This window comes from Pocillopora damicornis, chromosome 8 (genome assembly GCF_964200805.1).
Source record: "Pocillopora damicornis chromosome 8, jaPocDami1.2, whole genome shotgun sequence".
NCBI lineage: Eukaryota > Metazoa > Cnidaria > Anthozoa > Scleractinia > Pocilloporidae > Pocillopora > Pocillopora damicornis.
Genome location: NC_142677.1, coordinates 7172216 through 7192037, shown reverse-complemented (window position 1 = coordinate 7192037; position 19822 = coordinate 7172216). Strand labels below are relative to the sequence as shown.

General features: G+C 39.9%; 4 protein-coding genes across 6 annotated transcripts; 2 read left to right on the top strand and 2 right to left on the bottom strand.

Annotated features, from left to right (window-relative positions):
• The first annotated feature begins 1841 nt into the window (after positions 1-1841).
• LOC113680195 (uncharacterized) lies at positions 1842-10908 on the top strand. 3 transcript variants are annotated; one of them, XM_027197199.2, is made up of 9 exons: positions 1842-2067; positions 3061-3206; positions 5189-5223; positions 5425-6096; positions 6450-6823; positions 7178-7443; positions 7904-8973; positions 9381-9522; positions 9743-10908. In XM_027197199.2, exons 2-9 carry the CDS (start codon positions 3066-3068, stop codon positions 10262-10264), a joined length of 3222 nt encoding a protein of 1073 aa, XP_027053000.2. In that variant the 5' UTR covers positions 1842-2067; positions 3061-3065; the 3' UTR covers positions 10265-10908. The 3 variants fall into 3 exon arrangements, with proteins under 3 accessions (XP_027053000.2, XP_027053001.2, XP_089036204.1); XM_089180078.1 differs by lacking the exons at positions 1842-2067; positions 3061-3206 and adding an exon at positions 4085-4157; XM_027197200.2 differs by lacking the exons at positions 1842-2067; positions 5189-5223 and having other exon boundaries at positions 3014-3206.
• Positions 10909-11732: 824 nt separating this feature from the next.
• LOC149041204 (uncharacterized) lies at positions 11733-13631 on the top strand. Its single transcript, XM_089180086.1, has one exon. It carries the CDS (start codon positions 12169-12171, stop codon positions 12745-12747), a length of 579 nt encoding a protein of 192 aa, XP_089036212.1. The 5' UTR covers positions 11733-12168; the 3' UTR covers positions 12748-13631.
• LOC113680196 (adenosine receptor A2a) lies at positions 12992-17445 on the bottom strand. Its single transcript, XM_027197201.2, has one exon. The coding sequence runs from the start codon at positions 15148-15150 to the stop codon at positions 14212-14214; it is 939 nt and encodes a 312-aa protein (XP_027053002.2). The 5' UTR covers positions 15151-17445; the 3' UTR covers positions 12992-14211.
• Positions 16827-19031, bottom strand: LOC113680216 (uncharacterized). The gene has a single exon (XM_027197233.2). It carries the CDS (start codon positions 18900-18902, stop codon positions 17256-17258), a length of 1647 nt encoding a protein of 548 aa, XP_027053034.2. The 5' UTR covers positions 18903-19031; the 3' UTR covers positions 16827-17255.
• Positions 19032-19822: the final 791 nt, after the last annotated feature.

Below are 19822 nucleotides of genomic sequence, written 5' to 3'. Positions count from 1 at the left end.
GCTCTGTATTTGGTAGAGTTATTAGAGCGTTCTTGTATAAACTGCACTACTGCTGGGCAAATGCAGTTAAGCAGAAACCTCAATGTCAAGTTTATCTCTCGATTTGTTTGCTGCAGGTCAACTGGCTTTAAACGCAAAAATAACAAACAAAAGCTGCCGAGATGACACGATAACCTCACTCTTCAATTCTCACCAAAATATGTAAAACATTTGCCGAAGCCGGTAATAAAAATGTGGTCTTTCCGGCTTGTATTCAATCTCATTCACTTTTTCCTGTCGGTATTATTGGAGAACAGAGATAGATAGAAGTCATAGAAGGAGTAAGAAATAATTCTTGGAAAAAAGACAGACCCAGTGGCCATGGAATGATCTTTAATTTCCTTGAGTTTCTCTGGAATAATTGAATGTTCTCCTCAAAACATGGATATGCATCGCGAGACCTTTCAGAACTTATGGCGGTATTCGGGCGTCAAAGATGTTTTCAAGTTAAGCCATATGTACGGATAAACGCGTAACTTTCCTTGTTTTAAAGTTGTTTCAGGACAAAGAAAAACTTTAAGAAAAAAATTGTCCTCGCCCTGATTTCGGAATTGATCGTAAAATGTTTCTTTAGGCATGTAATCCCGTTTGCTTTTTCGTACCTTTCGACTTACCTTCACTCCTTCATTCAGTCTTTTAGTCTTTCTCTCTCTTTCTTTCCTCCTTCCTTTCTATAGTTTTTCTTTCTTTCCCTCTTTCCTTCAGTCTCTTTGTTTTCGTTTTTGCATGGTTAGCCTTCTTGAAGAGCTATTCATATAATTTATTTGTCATTCAACTGAATATCAGAATTTACTCGCAATTTCATTGTTGACGGTTTTCTGTTAGGTTACCTCACTTGCCTCTTCGTAATTTCTACTTCAATGCTATGGCTGAACATACTGAAATGACTCCCTAAAGGTCATTAATTTATTTATAGCTAGAAGAGAACTTTCCCCTCCCCGGGATCCCGAGAGCTTCACGTTAGGGTTTGTGTAATCTTGGGAGATCATAGCGCTGTCTTGTGGAGAACGTAGAGAGGTTATAATTATATATAAAGTGGCTGCAAAATGGCAACAGATTAATTTCCATCTTGGCCTCTCTAAAATCTTTTCTTAGCAACGACGATTATTCATTAAATATGGAAATCTAACCGCTACCGGCTTATAGGTGAAGTGTAAGTCCACGGTCTCTTCAAATCAGTAAAATCTTTCTTACCCCATGCAAATAAGCTTCACAAGTACTGAATTAACGAAGAAAGGAGTTTTTGGATACATTTTGCTTAAGCCACTGATAAACGGCTCTTGCGTGGTTAGGTTAGCCGATTACTATTCACGAACACAGGTGTAAACTTTATCGACATGATTATCACCCTCAAAACAGCAACAACTGTACACAATTGGCAGAAAAGTTTGAAAATGTATCAAGAGCAGACAGTGAAAGTGGAAACTGTTGAACGTTAGCGCTCTATAATTTAAGAGTAGTTATTATATTTCTAACTGTGATGACAAGAATGTCAACAGCAATACTTTCATGGTGTTTTTATTTACTAAAGCAGGTGTTTAAACTCTGCTGGGGTTTCAGACTCCTACAAAGAAGATGTGTGAAAACTGTACTTTCACTCAAACAACGGTGTGTTAAGAGATTGTACTACTTTTTGCATCATTCTGACTTTGGGCGTTAACGACTTGAGCATATTTGAATAATCTTCTGGCCCATTTTCTGGCGTGTAAATCATAGACAAAGAAAGCCATCGTTGTCATAGGATCGTGCTAATTTGCATAACCAAATAAACTACTATTGAACTTCCTCGCGTGGCTTGTTATGTTGTATTCTAGTGAACAAATATTGGTGTGGCACCTTGTACTTTTTCGCTTGCTGAAACCCCTTGCGTGAAGGAACTCTTTTTCGCGTCACCACTCGATATTTTTATGTTTTCTACCGGATATCGCTGAACGATAAGCCTGTTTTGATTCATCTTTGGGTCGCTAAATCCCTAAATACGATAATTATAGCACGACCTTTCACGCTCTTGTGGTTTCGGTCCAACCGGTAAGTATAAAAGTTCATTACATTTCAAAATATGAATACCGTCACGAATGATGATAACAAATAAGAAAATGTCTTTGCAACGTCTTTCTCGTTGATTTTAGAATTGTTACAGTGACATTTAAAGAAAGAACTTTGTCAGTTGTCATCATCTGAATGGCGATATAAAGTTTAAGCAGTTATTTCGATATGATGTTTTAGTTTATCGGTGTCAATAAATAATTATTTCCAGGAGGACTTGTTAAGTTTTTACTTATTTCCTTAACCACATTGATACCTTTTGGACCTTCTCAGGGAATACAAGTCTTTTGCAAACGCCTCAATTCGCCTCACAGCAAATAGATTTAAGCTGACCGAAGGGAATCGACTTTAAACCTTGACATAATGAAATACCCTAAAACTTATCCGGCCGAAAAGTTCGGCCTGAAAGTTAAAAAATTAAAGAAGAGTCAATTGTTGTCAGTGTATAATATTTTTACCGGTAAAGGGAAGTTTCTGAGCAGACATCTGGTGCCAACCATTTACATAGTAATTTTCATTTAGTTTTTAGCTCTGTGTTCAAATAAACGCAACCAGGTTAATTTCTGGCAGTTGTTATAATTGTTGTTTCGTTAACATTCAATGGCCCTTGAAGTTTAGCTCCCTGATTGGATGTTTAAAGAAACCTCAGTAAGTGTGATGTCCAGTGGGCAGTAGTCTGTGAACTGAGTTTATTTGAATTTGTCACTGGAGCATAAACTATGAACTTATTTGAATTTTAACGGAATAGCGCGCGAGTACACTAAGTCAGGGGGAAAAACGAATTTTGCCTCTCCGTGAGATGATTTAACACATTTTACGATTGAAATTTGACTCAAAGTGACCTTTTAAAAAAGGCTTACGCAAGATAGAGCGCATGACTGAAAAGCTGACTGACATTTAGAAATATTTTACAACGTCACAGCTGTTTGCTTTTCTTTTTATTGACGTGTCAAACTGACCTCGTCTTTCACGCAGGCAAGATGTCCGATGATAGCTACTCTCGCGAGATTTTACCCGAAGCTCGGGTCCTTAATGGTTACCACTCTGCTGGGTTTGATCAGGATGATTTTAGCCCAGATAAAGGGGTCGTCAAGATTCCCAAAGAGAACGGAATAAGTAAGGTATGATTACATTAATAACGGACATATCATCTCAAAGCTGGACAGTTTTAATCGCAATATGCACATCAAACTAAAATAAAACGTTACGCCAAAGAGGCTATAGATAAAGATTTGAAAGGAGCACACAGTGCTTCGACTCACGTCGCAAAGGAATGTGACTTTAGGTCATCGTTCATCGAAAAAATATATTTTGATCAATTGTTAACTTTGTTCAGCCGTCTGATAGTGAACAAAGGCTTGTGCGTTTCTAATTCAGCGGAATTGACCTGCAACCCAGCTCTTTATCACGTTTCACACGCCAAAGAAAATGAACGTATTTTTAGTAACTATAATAGCTTGGTCTACGAATAGAGTATCGCTGTAACAACTACTTGAATAGTAGATTTTTCATGATATTATTTGAACACCTCTCTTAATATCATTGACAATGAAGTGCTACCTCGCATACGATCGACTTTCCTTTTTAATCTATTTGCTCAAAAATCAGTACATAGTTTATTTTAAGTTATCAGTGTTTACTTTTCAATCTAAATCGAGATTCCTAACAAGTCATGATCAGCATGAACACCACAATCTATATTTTGACAACAAAGTAAAGTTAACTTATTGCAAGGGATTAAGTTCATTTCAGTTTAACCTGTCGAGTGCGTACGTCCTAGTTCGATCTTCCGTACCACGGCTTTCAAGTTTGCCGCTATCTTTATTTTTCTTTCGTCAAACAAATTCAAATTTCATAACTTTCTTTCAAGCGTAACCCCTTGTGACATCGAAAACAAAAGAAAACAACACATAAAAGCTTGGCGTTCAATGATTTACATATCGCGCGAAGATATGCATAACGGTTTCTTGTCCTGATGAAACGAGTTATTGAACCTTGAAATTTCAGTGTTCTTTAGGTAATAATTTTTTTCAACCCTTTTTAAAGAAAACAAGACTTGCATATTTCTAAAGGTGAGTGAAAATTTGAAGAGGCGAGCTCTGAGAAAACACTTGACATGTTTTTAGACGCCTGTTCAGCACTTTTATTATTTTTTGTTAATGCATGTCTAGATTTGAAACTTTTGAGCGAACCGCTCTGGTGTCCAATGTTTTTGAGATCTGTTTTCACTTTGCCTGGCAACACTTTAAATCGATCAGTGGTTAATGATGGCGGTGGAGAAAGGCAATTCCTTTAGCCTCTACGAAGATTCTCAAAGGTCTTCTTTTCGAACTTGTCGGTTATCTGACTACTACTGTGCAGAAATGAGTAATGAGCAGTTAAGATCCCAGAAGCTTAGCTAAAGCTTGTTCTACAATCTAGTCTATGCAAGCGGGCGTTATCACGGAAAACTCAAAAAGAACTTCTTTTATGCTTAAAACTTAGCTATTGCCTTTTCTTGATACTTTTCACATAAGGGACAATATCAGGAGAAATCTTGTTCACTGACATTTCCGAAAGTTGTGTGACAAAGCAACTAACTTGAGTAAATGTCGTTTTGACGTCTCTCTCTTGACTGTAGATTTTTGTAAAAATTTTTGTTGTTTGGTAGCTATGTCATGGAGAAAAAACATGCTGCTTACTTTCAGATATCCGTTGATATTCGCTCACATAAAGTGCTTAAGTTCTCGCGCGTGGCATCTCGCGTGGAGAACGTTACCTCTCAGGCAGACATAACTACAATAGTGATATCGAGCTAATCTCCTACTGCTCTTTTTAGTGAAAAAAATGGCTTGAAATTAGTGGAACCTAAGGGCGAGCTCAGAAACCTCACGGTTCCTCCAATAATGTTCAAACTATGTTTTTAAAAATTCCCTGTTAATTATTACTAACATTGTTCTTATTTCACAGTGATACCTCTTTATCTGAGCAATAAAAGATTTGCTATTATTTGCTGTTGGAAGATTACAAAATGTACTCTTCATTAACTGATATTGAGGTTTCTATGCCCTTTTAACGGGAAATATTGCGTAAACCGACACTCACTTCTTCTCTCTTGTTTTAGGAATATTCAATAGGGCTCAGCGAGGACATCATGAGGTGTGTACAGTTTGTGCATGTTACGTGACGTATGCAACTATTAAGACGGTTGTGGATTTTCTTTTTACGTTATGGTTTTGCCGCACAGCACGATGTTTATGAGCAGAATAGTTTCCGCTTTCATTATTATTCACATAGAAGGTAGATCTTAAAGACCTGTCAGTTGGACTGACTTAATGGTAACTTCAACTGTAATTTCAGTTCCCCAACGCATTACCAGAACGGAAATAGTGCGAAGGAGCAATTGATGGAAGCAATAAAAAACCGAGACAATGCAGAACGAGAAATCAAAGCGCTAAAGATGCAGCTCAACATGGCAGAAGAGACTCGTGACAGCGTGCGGAGGGACCTCATGGATGCGCACAGGAAAATGCGGGAGTGCGAGGAAGCTAAAGAGTCTCAAAGAAAGGAAAACTTGGCGCTCAGAAGACAAATCAAAGACGAAGAAATTGAAAAGAATGCATTTCAAAAGACCTGTGAAGAGCTGCGAGAGAAAGTAAAACAGACTGAAAGCGAGCGGGCTGAGACTAAACGTGCTCTAGACGAACTCGAGAACAAATTTAGAGTGTGCGACGATAGTCGTACGAGCCTCACCGGGGAGGCGAACGATCTTCGTAGCCGAGTGAACGAGTTCGAGGCGGAGCGCGCCGAGACTAGGCGAGAACTGCAAGAGGCATTGCGTCAAGTAAAGATTCTCAGCAGCGAGTGTCTGATGGGGAAGAGAGAAGCTTCAGATCTTCAAGAGAGGCTGGCACATGAGGAATCTTTACGCGAAGAGTTACGACATGAGGCGTATAACTTAAAACAAAGTATACTGCAAGTGGAGAGCGAGAAGGAGGAGGCAAAACAGAATGGGGCGAAACTACAAAGAAGGTAAGGAAAGAAACTTGTACATACTTACTTTAGGTTTTTAGCTTTTGCATGCACAGCCAAAAGTTCTGTCAACCTATAAATCAAACCATACTTTACTTAAAGACTTTCAAGGCTTCCTCTGTCACTTTAATCTAGTTGCAAATCCTTCTCAGACTACAAACCATCACTGTACCTAATCCCATTTAAGTTCCCTTCTATCATGTTTACACCTCACAGTAAATTTTGACCGGAACTGAAACCTGTACCACTTTATAGAGTGTAACTCAGCTTTTACGATGTAGCCGTCACGCTCTCAAACTTCGAAGTATCTCAGAGTCCCTTGCTTAACTGATAAATTTTGCCTGGTATTAAAGGATCAAAGAAGCAGAGGACACCTTTGCGAGTCGAGAGAAAGATTACCAAGCTCAGATAGAGGAGTTCAAACAGTTTGAGCAGAAAGCCAGAAGTAAAATGAGAGAAATGGAGAATCTTCTCGAGCAAACGACATTTGACCGGGAAAATTACAAAGCTCAGCTGTCTGGAAATGATGGAAGAATTAGCGCTCTGGAATCTCAACTATCTCGAGTTGAAGCTTCTAAAAATGAATTAGAATTTAAGCTTTCAAGTCTTTACTCAATTCTTCGAAGATCACTTGGCTTACGATCCCAGTCCCGACCTACCTCGCCAACCGAGGGTAGTCCGAAGAAGAACCAAAGATCATACCGAGGGCGACCAAGATCGGGCTCAGGTATGTCTAGTTTGAAGCTCAAACAGGTGGTTTTGTTCTTGTTTAGGTTAAGATATTTCAAAGAGGATCGGGGACCTTTAGGCATATATATGTCATATCGCCTCGCCTGGGTTGAAGAAGCTGTGGGGGTTTCACACACACATACATTGCAATGAAGTGACTGATGACAAGAGCTGTTGAACCCGTCAGTTTTATTGTTGAGACAGAACATTACTAAGACATCGAAGAATTCAGCTGAAGCCTAAGCATCTGAGCTACCTAACTCAGCTCAATAAATGCCTCAATCGTGACACTGAAAGCACAAATCTAAGATTCTGCTCCATAACACTGACACTGTTTTGTTCCCTTTGATAGATGACTCATCGGATGACATTGATCCGGACGCTGTGAAATCGTCCTTAAGTGAGCTGCTACAGAACCTGAAAGACGCCGAGAGAAAGAAAGAGGAGAGTTCAGTGAAAGTGGACAGTTTGCAGAATTCTGTGGCTAAGTTGGAGGAAGAAAGAGCGGCTCTGGACGGAAAACTGCGAGCTGTTCATCAGGAAATGAACGAATTAAGAGAACAGAAAAGACTACTGGAAGAAAGATTGAACAGCTCAGAGACTGCACTTACGTTGCAGGTGAGGTGAATACTTTTTTCGGTGTCAGGTGTAAGAAAAGTTTGAATAAGTCATTAACACATGTACACATTACGTATTAGGAAAAAGAACGTTTCTACAAATTGGTAAAGGATTAGTTGGCCGCACGGTTCACGTTTAGTACCTCAGGGCTGGTTTATTGTACTGTTTTCTTGGGGGAGACGCTTTATCACCATGGTGCTTCTCTCCCCCTGGGCGTGTAAATGGGCACCAATAATTCACCAGTGTGCGTGTGGGTGTGGGTGGGCGGAGGGACCTGCAGGGGGATAACTTCCTATAGTAGCATGCTCTAGGTCTGAACGCCTTGGAAACTGAGGTGGTAAACTACCTTTTAGAGACTTAAATTTTACCTTCGTTGACAATTTAGCACCTCCTTGAAGAACAATGAAACTGCGGTTAGCTAAGACAAAAAGTCTAGAGACTGCTGCTTTTCTGTTTTCAGGAGGAGGCAATTCAAAAGGTTGAGCGAGAACGAAATGGCATGAATGAAAAATTGCAAATGTTGGAAGGTACATTGGGCCTGTCGGAAAGCGAGAGGAAGCAGCAACAAGAGAAGATTAGAGAGCTTCAGGAAACAGAGAAAAGACTGAAAAACGAAAAGCACACATTGAGGGCCCAAATGGAATCTTCATCCGGAGAACTAACGAAGAACGAGTTAAAGCTGAAAGCCTTGGATGGCGAATTGCAAAGGCAGAAGCGTCTTCAACAAGATGCGGAGGCTGAAAATAGAGAACTACGTGAAAGGTTGAGTGCTGCTTTAAAAGCAAATCAAGAATTGGAAAGCAATGTGTCCAGTTTAAACCTTGCAATTCAGAAACTAAACAGTGCTGTTTCCAAAGGGGAAGAAGAGGAGACGCGGCTAAAAGAAAAGGTACAGGCTTTGTCGGTTTCTCTGAGTGAAAGCAATTGCAGCTCACAAAACTTACAAGACCACATTGCTCAACTTCAGCGGTCTCTTGAAAGCTCAGAAGGCGACAAGCGTTTGCAACACGAGAGAGTGGTAGCACTTCGCGAAACGGTGAAAGATTGCAAGAATGAAAACCGTGTATTGGCTGAAAAAGTCAGTTTCTTGGAGAAAACCAGAGAGGAGGCTGAAATGCGGATAAATGACTTCGAAAATCAAGTAAAGCACGTAAAAGGTCTCCTGATGCAGCGTCAACAGCATGAAGATGAACTTCTCGTTAAACTGCAAGACCTGGAGAGTGAAACTCATGCTCTCAAAAGCGAGAACTCTTCTCTACATAAAACAAATTCTTCCTTCGAGGCTGAGAAGAAAGATCTGGAAAAAAGCAACTTGCGAATTGGCAAAGACGTCCATGCTCTTAAAAAGACGCTTGATAGGCTCCAGAGAGAAAGATTGGAGTTTGAAGAATCCTTCTTCGAGTCGAATCAAGAGAAAGAAGCTCTCAACAGAACGCTGAGTGAGGCGGCAAAGGAAAACCTAGGTTTAAAAGAAAGAGTAGAGTCATTAGAAAAGGAGCTTCAACTGGTCCAAGTCAAACACACGGAAAGGTAATAGGTCTTCTTTAACAAGTTAGTCTGTCCTTCAGTGAGTAAACTAAGAGGTGGAGAGTCACTCAGTAAGGTAGTCAGCCTGATGCATTTCAGTAGTCAGTTATCGACAGCCGTCAAACAACAATTCAGCACAATTTTCAGTCTGCTAGCAAGCCAGTTACACAGTGACTTATTACAATTGTCGGTTCATCAGTCAGGCGGCCAGTCATACAGTGACTCAATGCATTTGTCAGTCAGTCAATCCGCCCGTCATACGGCGACTCAGCACAATTGTCAGTTTGTTGGACAGCCAGTCAGTCGGTATGTCAGTCAGTCGGTCAGTCATCTGTTCCAATGACAATTAATTACAATTGGTAGTCATTCTTTAAACACTTCTTCCGTCCGTTTTTCTTTTCTGTCTATAGCTTACTAGAAATAACAGAGAAACAGCAACAAGAATTGGAGAAAGAGGCGAAAAGATCACATTTGACGCTGGAAAAAACACAGAAGACTTCCGAGAAGCGAGAAAGATCGTACAAGGCAAAGCTGGAGGCTTTGGAGAAGCAGGTAATTATTTGGAAAGTTTCAACCTGACCGTATGTATAGTCTTTTAATTAATTTGTTTGATATCCTGACGTCACATGACCCTTCACTGTGGGAGTTGATATACATCGTACGAACTGGATCAAGAGACTCCATCTCTGTTCTCTTATTTGTCTCTAGATCTCAGCAGTGTTTTTCGCTATAAAACAGTGAAATCAATTAGGCTTTTTAATTTATGTTCTAGGTTACTTTCCTCCAAACTGAACTCCACAATGAACGAGAGCAGAAAATGGTGCAAAGTAACAAAGCTGCCATAAAAAGCGATGAAATACGAGAGGTTCGGCAGTCTTTAGGCAAATCACTCCAAGCAGTCGAAGAGGACGCGAACAACCTTCGCAGTATGCTGGGAAAATCTCTTCGTAAAATCGACCGTTACACCGAAGCCATCCGACGAAACGAACCACCTCTACCATCCACTGACACAGAGGGATCAACCGTAGATACGTTTCCCCGTCAACAAATCGATCAATCATCGGAAGAGGCGAAGTATCCCCGATCATCGAAGAGAGGAACGAGGTCGGCCTCACATACGAACTCTAGGGAAAGAAGCAAATCTCATGGACTGCCATCCTCTACTCGTGCCCCATCTTCGGGTGTTATTATGAGCAACTCTAGAAACGATTACGAAGGTGTGGCGTTAGAATTATCTCCCGAAATTCACTCCCCGCTTAGGCGGTATAGAAGAGATAGGAAATCTGTCAATTAATATCAAAGGTGTGTGCATCTTACTAAAATGTGTTAAATGGACCGTTGCGTGCAACCGTTTGAGAGAAAAAGAAAAGAATGAATTGTTTAAGAAATGCTTAAATCAATGCAAATCGTGATAATTTCGTCTTGTAAAGGAAGCCAGAGGTAATTCTAATAATGTGTATAATTTAAATTCGCACGAGTCGAAATCAAATATCTGTAAACTGCGTGATTGCCGACGCATTTTCAATTAAATAACATTCCAACTGAATTTATTCGGATTAAAATAGTTAGGCAGGATATAACCGTGTTTTAGAAAATAGAATTGTCAGTTTTTTGGCTTATGCGCCTGAGATCGCTTCTGTTCACGCTATGTACAGTAATATTTCTTGATCATTCTGTGACTTCATCTACAATCCTTCTTTTCAGATTGTAGATATTTTATTGATAGGGTTGTTATGATGAAGGTATCATTCATGACCCTGTACACAGTCATGCTTTTCGACTTCAACCTCTCAGTTTTTCAACACTTATGGTACAAAAGATTTCGTATTCGTCGTAAGAGAGAGTTTCGATCTATCTATAAGAGAAAATTATACGTGTACTTAGGATAACACCAGAAGAATGCACAATTTGTAATAATACACTTTACATTTCCGTCCATAATCATATTTTGTGGTGTTCGTATCTACGGTGCGTTTTTTTTTTATGAAACGTGTCCTCTCTGATTGCTTTGCAACTTGCAACGATAGTTTTGTTGCAGAATTGATAGAGGTTTCCCTGTGTTGATCCAGCTGAGTTTGTTATAGCGTGCATTTAGATTAAACCGATCTCCTCACAGTATCAGCTGATTTTCGAAGCAACAAATATCTTCAAGGACTATTCCAGTGTACTTTAGTTGACCGAAGCTAGGGTGGGAGGAAACAGATTTATCACTGGGGGTCTTCCCAGTCGAGATCCCCGGCCCGAAAGGATCGGCCATGTTAGTGTTAGGAATTTTACCACTGAAGCCATAGAGAAGGTTGACGGAAGGGGCACTTTGATGAAAGGAGATGCTATGGCGGACAGCGGCCGAAAGGGTGCGTGGTCACAAAATGATGCTTTAGGGATGTGAAACGTCTTATTGAAATCAAAGAAAAGTCGTTTCTAAATTCTTTCGAAATCGGATCAAACGTGTCGGAAATAAGTGTAGGAATTTTGTCTCAATAGAATACATCAACCTTAGAACCACTGAATACACTCCAACAGACCCTCCCCCCTCCCCCAAACTCAAGTATAGACCCTCCCCCACCCCCCAACTCGATTTCACGGCTTCCTTGTCAGAAGAGTTGGACGAGTACATTCATACTTAAAAATAACCACTCGTTATTTGACTATTCTTTTAATTAGATTTGGTGTTTGGTTGTTTAGAAATACAAGATAACTTAACCGTACTCTCTTTTGTTTTCCATTAGAGAGAGGTCAGAGTTGCGTTACCGTACGGGCATGAAGTTGTCGTACGGCGACACAAGGAATAATCATTCTATTTGTTTTCAGATTTCCAATGAAAGAGGGAAGTAAATGGACAAGCAATGTGGTTTCTCCTCCGTTTTAAAAGCACGTCGTGTCGGCCAGTGAAATCTCACGGGTTAATTATGTTTACAAAGTGATTTTGTCTTATGCAAACGAAGCTAGCAGTTAATAATTATTTCGACCTTCTGTTAACGCGGCAGCTAGGCAACCATTTGTCCTTAAAAGAATTTTATCGGATTAGTACCTAGTTTATTTTGAGGTTGCCTTCTCAGGTTTGATACACTTTGAATAGTAAACTTCAAGTTCAACGAAAGTTTGAGGTTGCTAAGGTCTTGCGGTCGCGTGAATTCAAATAGAGCAAATACAATTGTTCCTTTTGTATTATAGGGATTTCTAAAGAAGCAAAACACAATGGCGGATATTGTCATCAAAAATGGTTACAACGGCTTCGACAACAAAGGTCATAATTCTAAGAAATTTAGCAAACCTCTTCTGTCGTTCAAGAACAGACTACCACCATTGCCAAACGACAAAAGTAGTGTGGTTTCGTCCGAACGCGGCTTACATTCTCCTTTCCTACAAGGTTCGCTGTCAGATCACAGCAATACAGATATCGTTATTTTGTTGGACGACGAACTTAAACGAATTCGCCAATTGAGCAATAACCTTGGGATAAACCGACGCTACGAAATAGCTCAATATCACAACCGCTTTCACGGCCTCAAACAAGGCCGACTACCGCAGATAGAGAGCTCAAAATGTTGGAGACAGAGTCACAACTGGATAAAACGAAAGGATAATATTGATAGACATGACACTCCAAAATTCCAGACTGGTTTTAATTTCAAAGTCGCGGAAAAATTCAGCGTGGATTTGGACAGTTTGCCGAAGGGAGGAAAGAAATTACTTAAACCTGTCGATATACCATCGCTTGGGTGTTCGTACAGGTTGCCGATACCCAAGGAACAAAAACAGAGAACTACTAAATGACAATAACACAGCGCCTCGGGACATTTGGTGACTTCGCTAGTGTCGCATGTATTATCATAGCGAACTACTAACTCTTTAGGTCCTTCACTTGGTATATTTCGTGTTTTTTTTAAGTCCTCAATTTGTCGAGCTGGCGCAAGTTTATCGAAATGAGCGCTTTTTGACAGAAAGATTGGAGAATGTGTGCGGTAATCAGATCAACTACAGAAATGAACATCGAAAATAATGCATGTGCTTGAACATGAGAATTGTAAATTCTGTTTATTTTTGCTTCAAATAAGGTTTCCTTTGAGGTCGACTTAGTGCAATATCTGATCTTTGCGATTTATTCGAACTGAAAGTAGAGTAAACGGGGTTCATGAAGAAAACAGAACACTGAATGCAAACTATACACATGTAACTAAGATATTATAATTCAGCCGTTCAGTGCTTTCTAGCAGTTCGCTGAATCGCGAGAGTTACGACAACGCGGACGCAAGAGAACCGCGAATCCGTGCGTTAACAAAAAATTCTCTTTGAGCACCTTCCATTGTCAAGTGAAAGGAAATTATGATAAAATTGGTAAATTAATTCACAAATTTAGCTTTTGTACAGCGTAGGAGTGAATATTGAGGATACAAACATGAAAGAAAAGTTTAATTCTTACTGTCCGTAATACAATTCACTGACGTCATCCCAGGTCTGATATCTCCGTCAACTAACAGAGAGCCTCTTCTTCACATCTTGACCCTGTCAGCGGAGAGCCTCGTTACTTCTCGACCATGATAGCGGAGAGCCTCTCCTAATAAATTACTAGTTATATAATCAGCCTCCTCCATCTCTCATGTTTTTCAAATTTTGATATAGCGCTTTAAAAGGAAATGTAATAAAAGTAAAAGTAGACGCAAGCGATCCATATGTTCATCTGTACTTTTAAATATTTTCTTTATCATCTGTTGTGTTCCCTTACCCTCACAAGTTAATCATTTTCTCCTATTACTCAACATTTATCTTGGTATAGCACATAGATCCATGCCAATCAACTGTCTCAATGAAAGCGACAGAATCAATTTGACCTAGAATAGCTTAATTCAGAATAGTTTAATCAAAGCCATGACTTCATCTTTACCCATAATCACAACAGATGATAGGATCTAGGTCTTACAATTTGTTTAGCACCAGTGAATCAAGTGATTAATCAATTCATTCATCTATTTCTCGAGTAACCCTTGTAAGCCTTTGAGATCCTTCAGTTCATATATTGAATTGAGGAAATAGCCAATTTTGGTTATCTCCACAATTAGGCACTAGGTGTTGAGGTGCCCACTTTCCGCCTTTTTGATTGCGACGTCATTTCCTGAAAACTAAGAGAGTCCTTGGCAAATATTTCAAGCTGTTATAGTATGCTTAAGCGAAATAGCACCGTGCATCTCAATTTGATATTATGTTGACTGAATTTGACCAACAGCTCACTAATAAAAACAATCACTGAGGCAAATTTAGCGATGCTTGAGTCCTGCAGAGAAAAAAACTGCAGATTCTCCGACAGATCGAGCCATACGCCTCGTAGAAGTCTCGGATTCTGAAAGTGTAGATTGCAAAGTTCATGGCAGAATTTGACAGAGCAAGAGTCCTGATCCACATGTGAGCCACCCCCTGAGGCTGGACAAGCGGCTTACCTGCCACGAACAAGGTGATAACCAGTGGAAACCAGCAAGCAGTGAAAACAGCGATTACTATCGCCAGCGTGCAGGCCACACGCGCCTCAACTCGAGAAGTGACGTGTACGGACGGTGTCTGACCTTTATTCTGGCGTCTTTTCTTCTTTAATCTGATCAAAAATATCATGATCAGCGAATAGGACACTATAATGATGATGTAACTCGCGGCGAAGGTCCCTGCTCCAAGAAAAGCTTTTGGGAAGGAATCTGGAACAACGGCGCTAATGACAGGAACCGCCAAGGAGAAGGTCCAACAAGCGATGATCATAATCTTCAGCCCGTACTTCTGCATCATAATCTCATGACCGAGAGGATACATCACAGCTAACAGACGATCCACACTGATCGCTGCCAGGTGTACCACTGAAGCAGAGCAGGACACTCTGGATGTTATCTTGTACAGTAGTTCCAAGTTGGCTGCACAGTCCTTGACGAACGTGATCTTAGCGAGGATGGCTACAACAAGAGGCTCACAAACCATGGTGACGATCAAATCGGCGATGGCTAAGCTGAAAAGAAGGAAGTTTGACGGTCGGCGAAGACGAAGATTTATGGAAACTGCCACGCAAACCAGTATGTTACCAAATGTTCCCAAAACACACAAGATAGAATTGATTGATATCAGGGTGATACCATGAGCAACTGAGAGAGAACATTCTTCATGCGAGACATTAAACGCTGGATGATTAACAGTGACATTCATAGCATCTGAAAACGTTACACGACACTGAGCGAAGGAAACACGAACTTAACACAATAGTTAATGTTGTTCGTTATAACCAAGTGCTTATGACAATTTGGTAAAGGCGAGGCAGGAACTAAAAAAAGAAAGAGAGTGTGGGCGGGAAAGTAGATTATAAGGTCAATATTGGGATCAATATTAGTATCTGGGCAACTGCCCACCTACCCCTCCCCTAAACCAAAATTAAACTTAACTTGTTGTCAATTGACTGTTGTTGAGTTAGGGGAGGAGTAGGTGGGCAGTTGCCCAGATACTGATATTGATCCCAATATTGTCCTTTGCGCTACAACGCCTCGGCATCGTTATTCGCCCAGTACTGGTTTACTTGCTTTACACGGAAAATTAATCTTAATTTTCTGTGTGAAGCAGGTAAAAATTCTTAATTAACTGACTCGAACTGACTCGAACTGACTTGATAAAGATATTTCTTAGTCACGTTAAGTGTGTGAAATTCTATGAAAAATTTAAAATTGCTCTTATTTTAGCTAACACGGCTGGTTTTTTAATATCGACGGTCAATATATTTTCAAATGTTTCTTCAGAAAACCTCGAATAACACATTAAGATAATGATGTTGTTGTTTGAATGGAATAAAATTAATCTTGGCCAGATTCCAACAGCCCATTTAGTTCTAAATGTGAAATATTTTCCTCTCATTCTTTATTACCTACAAAAATTCAATTGCGATAAAAGAAAATTGAAAAATGCACAAATTATGTATTACCCTCCCTTGCTTTGAACTCAAGACGCCCCTTTCGAAGCTCTTGTAATTGGCCTATATAAACTGAAGAGTTTGCAAGGCAGATACAGGCGGGTAGGAAGTAATCAACCTTCTGTTCACCGACAAATGAGGTGGCTCTCAAGCTTAATTAGTTCATTTCAAAACATTAATGACCAAAATTAAGCATATTATTATGCGCTTCGAATATCTAGCAAGATAGTAAGCAAGAACAACTCTAGCCTGCTAAGTGAGACTAGTATCAATATTAGAGACGTTGAGTGTGTTGCGGAATACTGACTGGTTCGGTATCTTCTGTTCGGTTTCTTTTCCCTTCATTCGGGCACTGTCTTCAGACGGCACTTGATTTGTCGGCCTGTCGGGGGTTGTGACGGAGCTCTTTAATCTCCTCACCGCACTTTTCGTCCACCAATTGGCCTCCCTCTCTTCATTTAATGTTCCACTTTCTCCTTCTTCCCGGTAAAATTTTAACACAATCACTCTTTCGTCAGTTAACTCATTCCATTTTTCACCAATACGATTGCTCGTGGCCTCAGCAAAAAGTGGTAAAAGTTGTATTCTTTCTCCGTTGATAAACAAACCAGATTCTTCGTCGCGCGAGATGAGTTTTTCTTTGAAAACACAATTTTCTTTAGCGGGATTTGTTTTGAAGCAATATTTCTTTTTGTGAACAGCTAGGTTACGTTTAATAATGATTCCGTCGTTTGTCACAAAGTCAGTTCATTTAAACGTTTAGCACAGTCCGTCGTTCAGTTTCCATTGCATGCTCTCGGGCTGTAATCTTTCTAAATCATTTGGTCACGGTTTAGACCGATCTGTATGCGCAAAGAATATTTTTTTCCCCAATTCGAAATGCTTTCGTAATCTTTTGCATGATGTGACAGTTACGTGACAGGACTTTGTCACTTTTCCTTTTATTCTACAAACAAATGCAATCTGTTTACAGAGTAAGACCGGGAGTGATGCGAAAATTACATGACGCGCTTTCAGGGCGAGAATTCTCTTAAAACCTCTTTTCCCGTTTAAAATAACAACAGCTCTAGTTTGTTGATTTCAGTAGAGAAATTTCTTAAAAAATAAGCTTGGGATTTTTTCAAAGAGAAATAGTTGATTGCATAAATTAAAACTTACTTGAGGGGACTGAAAATGTTGAATAACAGCAGGAATTACGTAGGCCATTTGCCAGCCCAACATTCCCTCCAACAACTAAAAAAGCCTGCAGTAAAATGATAATTGGCCCTTAATGACACCGCCTTAGCCCGTCAAGGTGTTCATTAGGCTTTGTGAATGTAGAAAACTAATAAGTCTAATTATGGTTGCTGTTTTGTCAAGTGAAAGGCATTTTGCATGACCGATTCGCGATTGAAGGGGCTTCAAAATTCTCATTTATAACCATCAATAAGTTTCCGCTCGTCCACATAGCTATTGGTATCGTAGTCACAGATGCTACCAAAACGAATCGCTTCCACCGCCTTTGCCATACAGCCATTACTGGCAAATTCTGATAACGAGTTTCGATCGCCAGAGATGCACTCGTGAAGAACCATTCAATCACCATCTGAACTAACACAGTAATGGAAAAAGATCGGAGCAAGGTTAAAAGGGAATCGTTTTCTAGGTAAAAATATTGATAAAAGAATAAAAAGCCGTTGACAGAAACTATAGCAGTTGATTCAAACATCATGCTCATGATGGCGATGTCGGCCATTAGTCTTTCGCGACGAGGAGTGCGAAAACTTCCCCAAGAAGCTAACTCTCTTTTCCACAATTGGTGACAACAATGATCAACTGCTACCATTACACTTCGTTCCACGACTTCTGTTATGCCATGGATAATTCCCAGAGCAGCAATATACAGCAAACTGCCCAGTTCCGCTTGTAAGACTCGAAAAATAACCGCTGTACTAAAGTACAACGGCGCAAGCAAGATATATGAATATCCCGGATGTGTAATGTTCCATAACCGCTGAACACATATACGTGAAATGACTTTAGCAGTCACACCAATGAGAGGGGAGAATATGGCGATTAACAACCTACCATGACCACTTTTATGTTGCCATTTATAAGCGGGGTAAATAAAATATACAGCAGCGGAGGCGACAGTAAACGCGAAAATTAATGGTGTGACCAGCTTACATATCAAACTGGCTTCTCTTGGTCTTGAACGCATGCCAAATTTCCTCGCAAGATAACACAACTGGAGGCAATAACTGGCTGCATACAACACGTACATAGGAACTTTATATACAGAGGACTCCAAGAAGAAAGGTCTTCCTATGACTTGTAAAATAACGCGATAAAGTGCGTCAAAACAGTAAAAAAGACAACATATCAGGACCAGGTTGGTTTTCAATCCTTGTATCTGGTGTTGCAGGAAAAGTAATATCGTATGACAAAAGCTACAGACATAAAAGATGCCACAGGCGATGACGTCACATTCTGTTATGGTCCATTGTACACTGTGTGGAATTAATTTCTTTGGGAAGAATTTACAATGTGCGAATGTTTTATAAGAAACATATGAAAGGAGCAGATATTCTGCACCTAAGATGGTGGCAGCGAGGAGCGAAATGAGAGCTCCAATGTACAGCGACTTGGATATGGTGTGAAGGAAAGATGGTCTTAATCGCTTCCACGCCATAGCCCTGTCTTCTTGCTGATTGCCAATCGATTTGGGTGTTTCCTCTTCCTTGGTACAAAAAGCGTTTACAACCGTTACATTGATACTCCTAGCTGCCAGATAGCTTGTGTTTATGCCTTTTCTGTCGTCGTACTCCTGATAAATAAATTCATCGACTGGATAAGAATACCACTGTCGACGTGAGTCTTCTAAATAATTAAATCCAAACGATTCAGCAGTGAATTCGGGTTCTTCAGGGTTGTAATGTTCCATGACGCTCCTTGTGAAAGAAAATGCCATTTGTCCGAGCAACTCTATCACGGCACTAACTGCCATGGTGAAACCGCCCATGCAAAATCAGGTTTTGTCAGTAATGCACGCGCTTAGGGCTTTTATATTCCATTCAGCTTGTCATGTCACGAAATTTGGTATCGAAAGTATTACGGAACTTTGGAAAATAACGCCTGAGACTGATATTGCACAGTGCTAAAGGAGTGACCTTCCACACCAATAGGAAAAAAGGTAAAAACATTTTTTTTCTTGCTTCAGCGCCTCAATTTAAAATGGAAAATTTTCCCGGAAGCCTGCCAAACTTGACAGGTGAAATGCGGATGAGACCATTGGATGTTGCATGTTTTATATGTATTATGATGCATAACGTTAACCAAACATGTACAACGCCACTTTTATTTCTCAAACCACAGATGGCAATAAATAAACACAAACTCAACAATATAATTTGAATCCCTTTTAACAATAGTCTTGTTTTAAACGCTCGGCATAATCTACAAGGAAGAGGAAAGGTTTGGGTGATCTTTCTCAGCTTAAAAACCGCAGAGATAAAAACAGGAAATTAAAACTGAAAGATGGGGAAGGTTTCTGTTTTGTTGTGACTCAAACTTTTCTCGATGTTAACTGGTTACTATTTTTGTCGAGTTAAATGTGCAAGCCACTCATAGATGTCAAGGATACCTATGGAATTGTCTTTTTTTGACGAGATCTCTCGAGCTCGTTTTTATGAAACTCGTTCTGGTTTTATTCATGCTTTCATGGGTCCTCTTTAAAGTTAACTCAGGAAGTGTCAACATTACGTTCTTTGGAATAAGCTGATGAATAATGGCTATGTTTTTTTATGCAGGCAACTCATTTACTGAACTGTTTAAGAAATTAAAAATAAACATATGACGTAAATTAAAGAAAATGTTTCCGTATCGTGAGGCCGGATGTTAGACATACAGTCTGTAATGAGAAACTATAAGATAAGAAAATGA

Excerpts from the sequence above, each read along its gene's own strand:
- LOC113680195 (XM_027197199.2), top strand. The coding sequence starts at position 3,066 with ATGTCCGATGATAGCTACTCTCGCGAGATTTTACCCGAAGCTCGGGTC. Across the intron at positions 7,444-7,903 it reads AGACTGCACTTACGTTGCAG|GAGGAGGCAATTCAAAAGGT; the intron begins GTGAGGTGAATA and ends TTCTGTTTTCAG. Across the intron at positions 8,974-9,380 it reads CAAGTCAAACACACGGAAAG|CTTACTAGAAATAACAGAGA; the intron begins GTAATAGGTCTT and ends TTCTGTCTATAG.
- LOC149041204 (XM_089180086.1), top strand. The coding sequence starts at position 12,169 with ATGGCGGATATTGTCATCAAAAATGGTTACAACGGCTTCGACAACAAA.
- LOC113680196 (XM_027197201.2), bottom strand. The coding sequence starts at position 15,150 with ATGAATGTCACTGTTAATCATCCAGCGTTTAATGTCTCGCATGAAGAA.
- LOC113680216 (XM_027197233.2), bottom strand. The coding sequence starts at position 18,902 with ATGGGCGGTTTCACCATGGCAGTTAGTGCCGTGATAGAGTTGCTCGGA.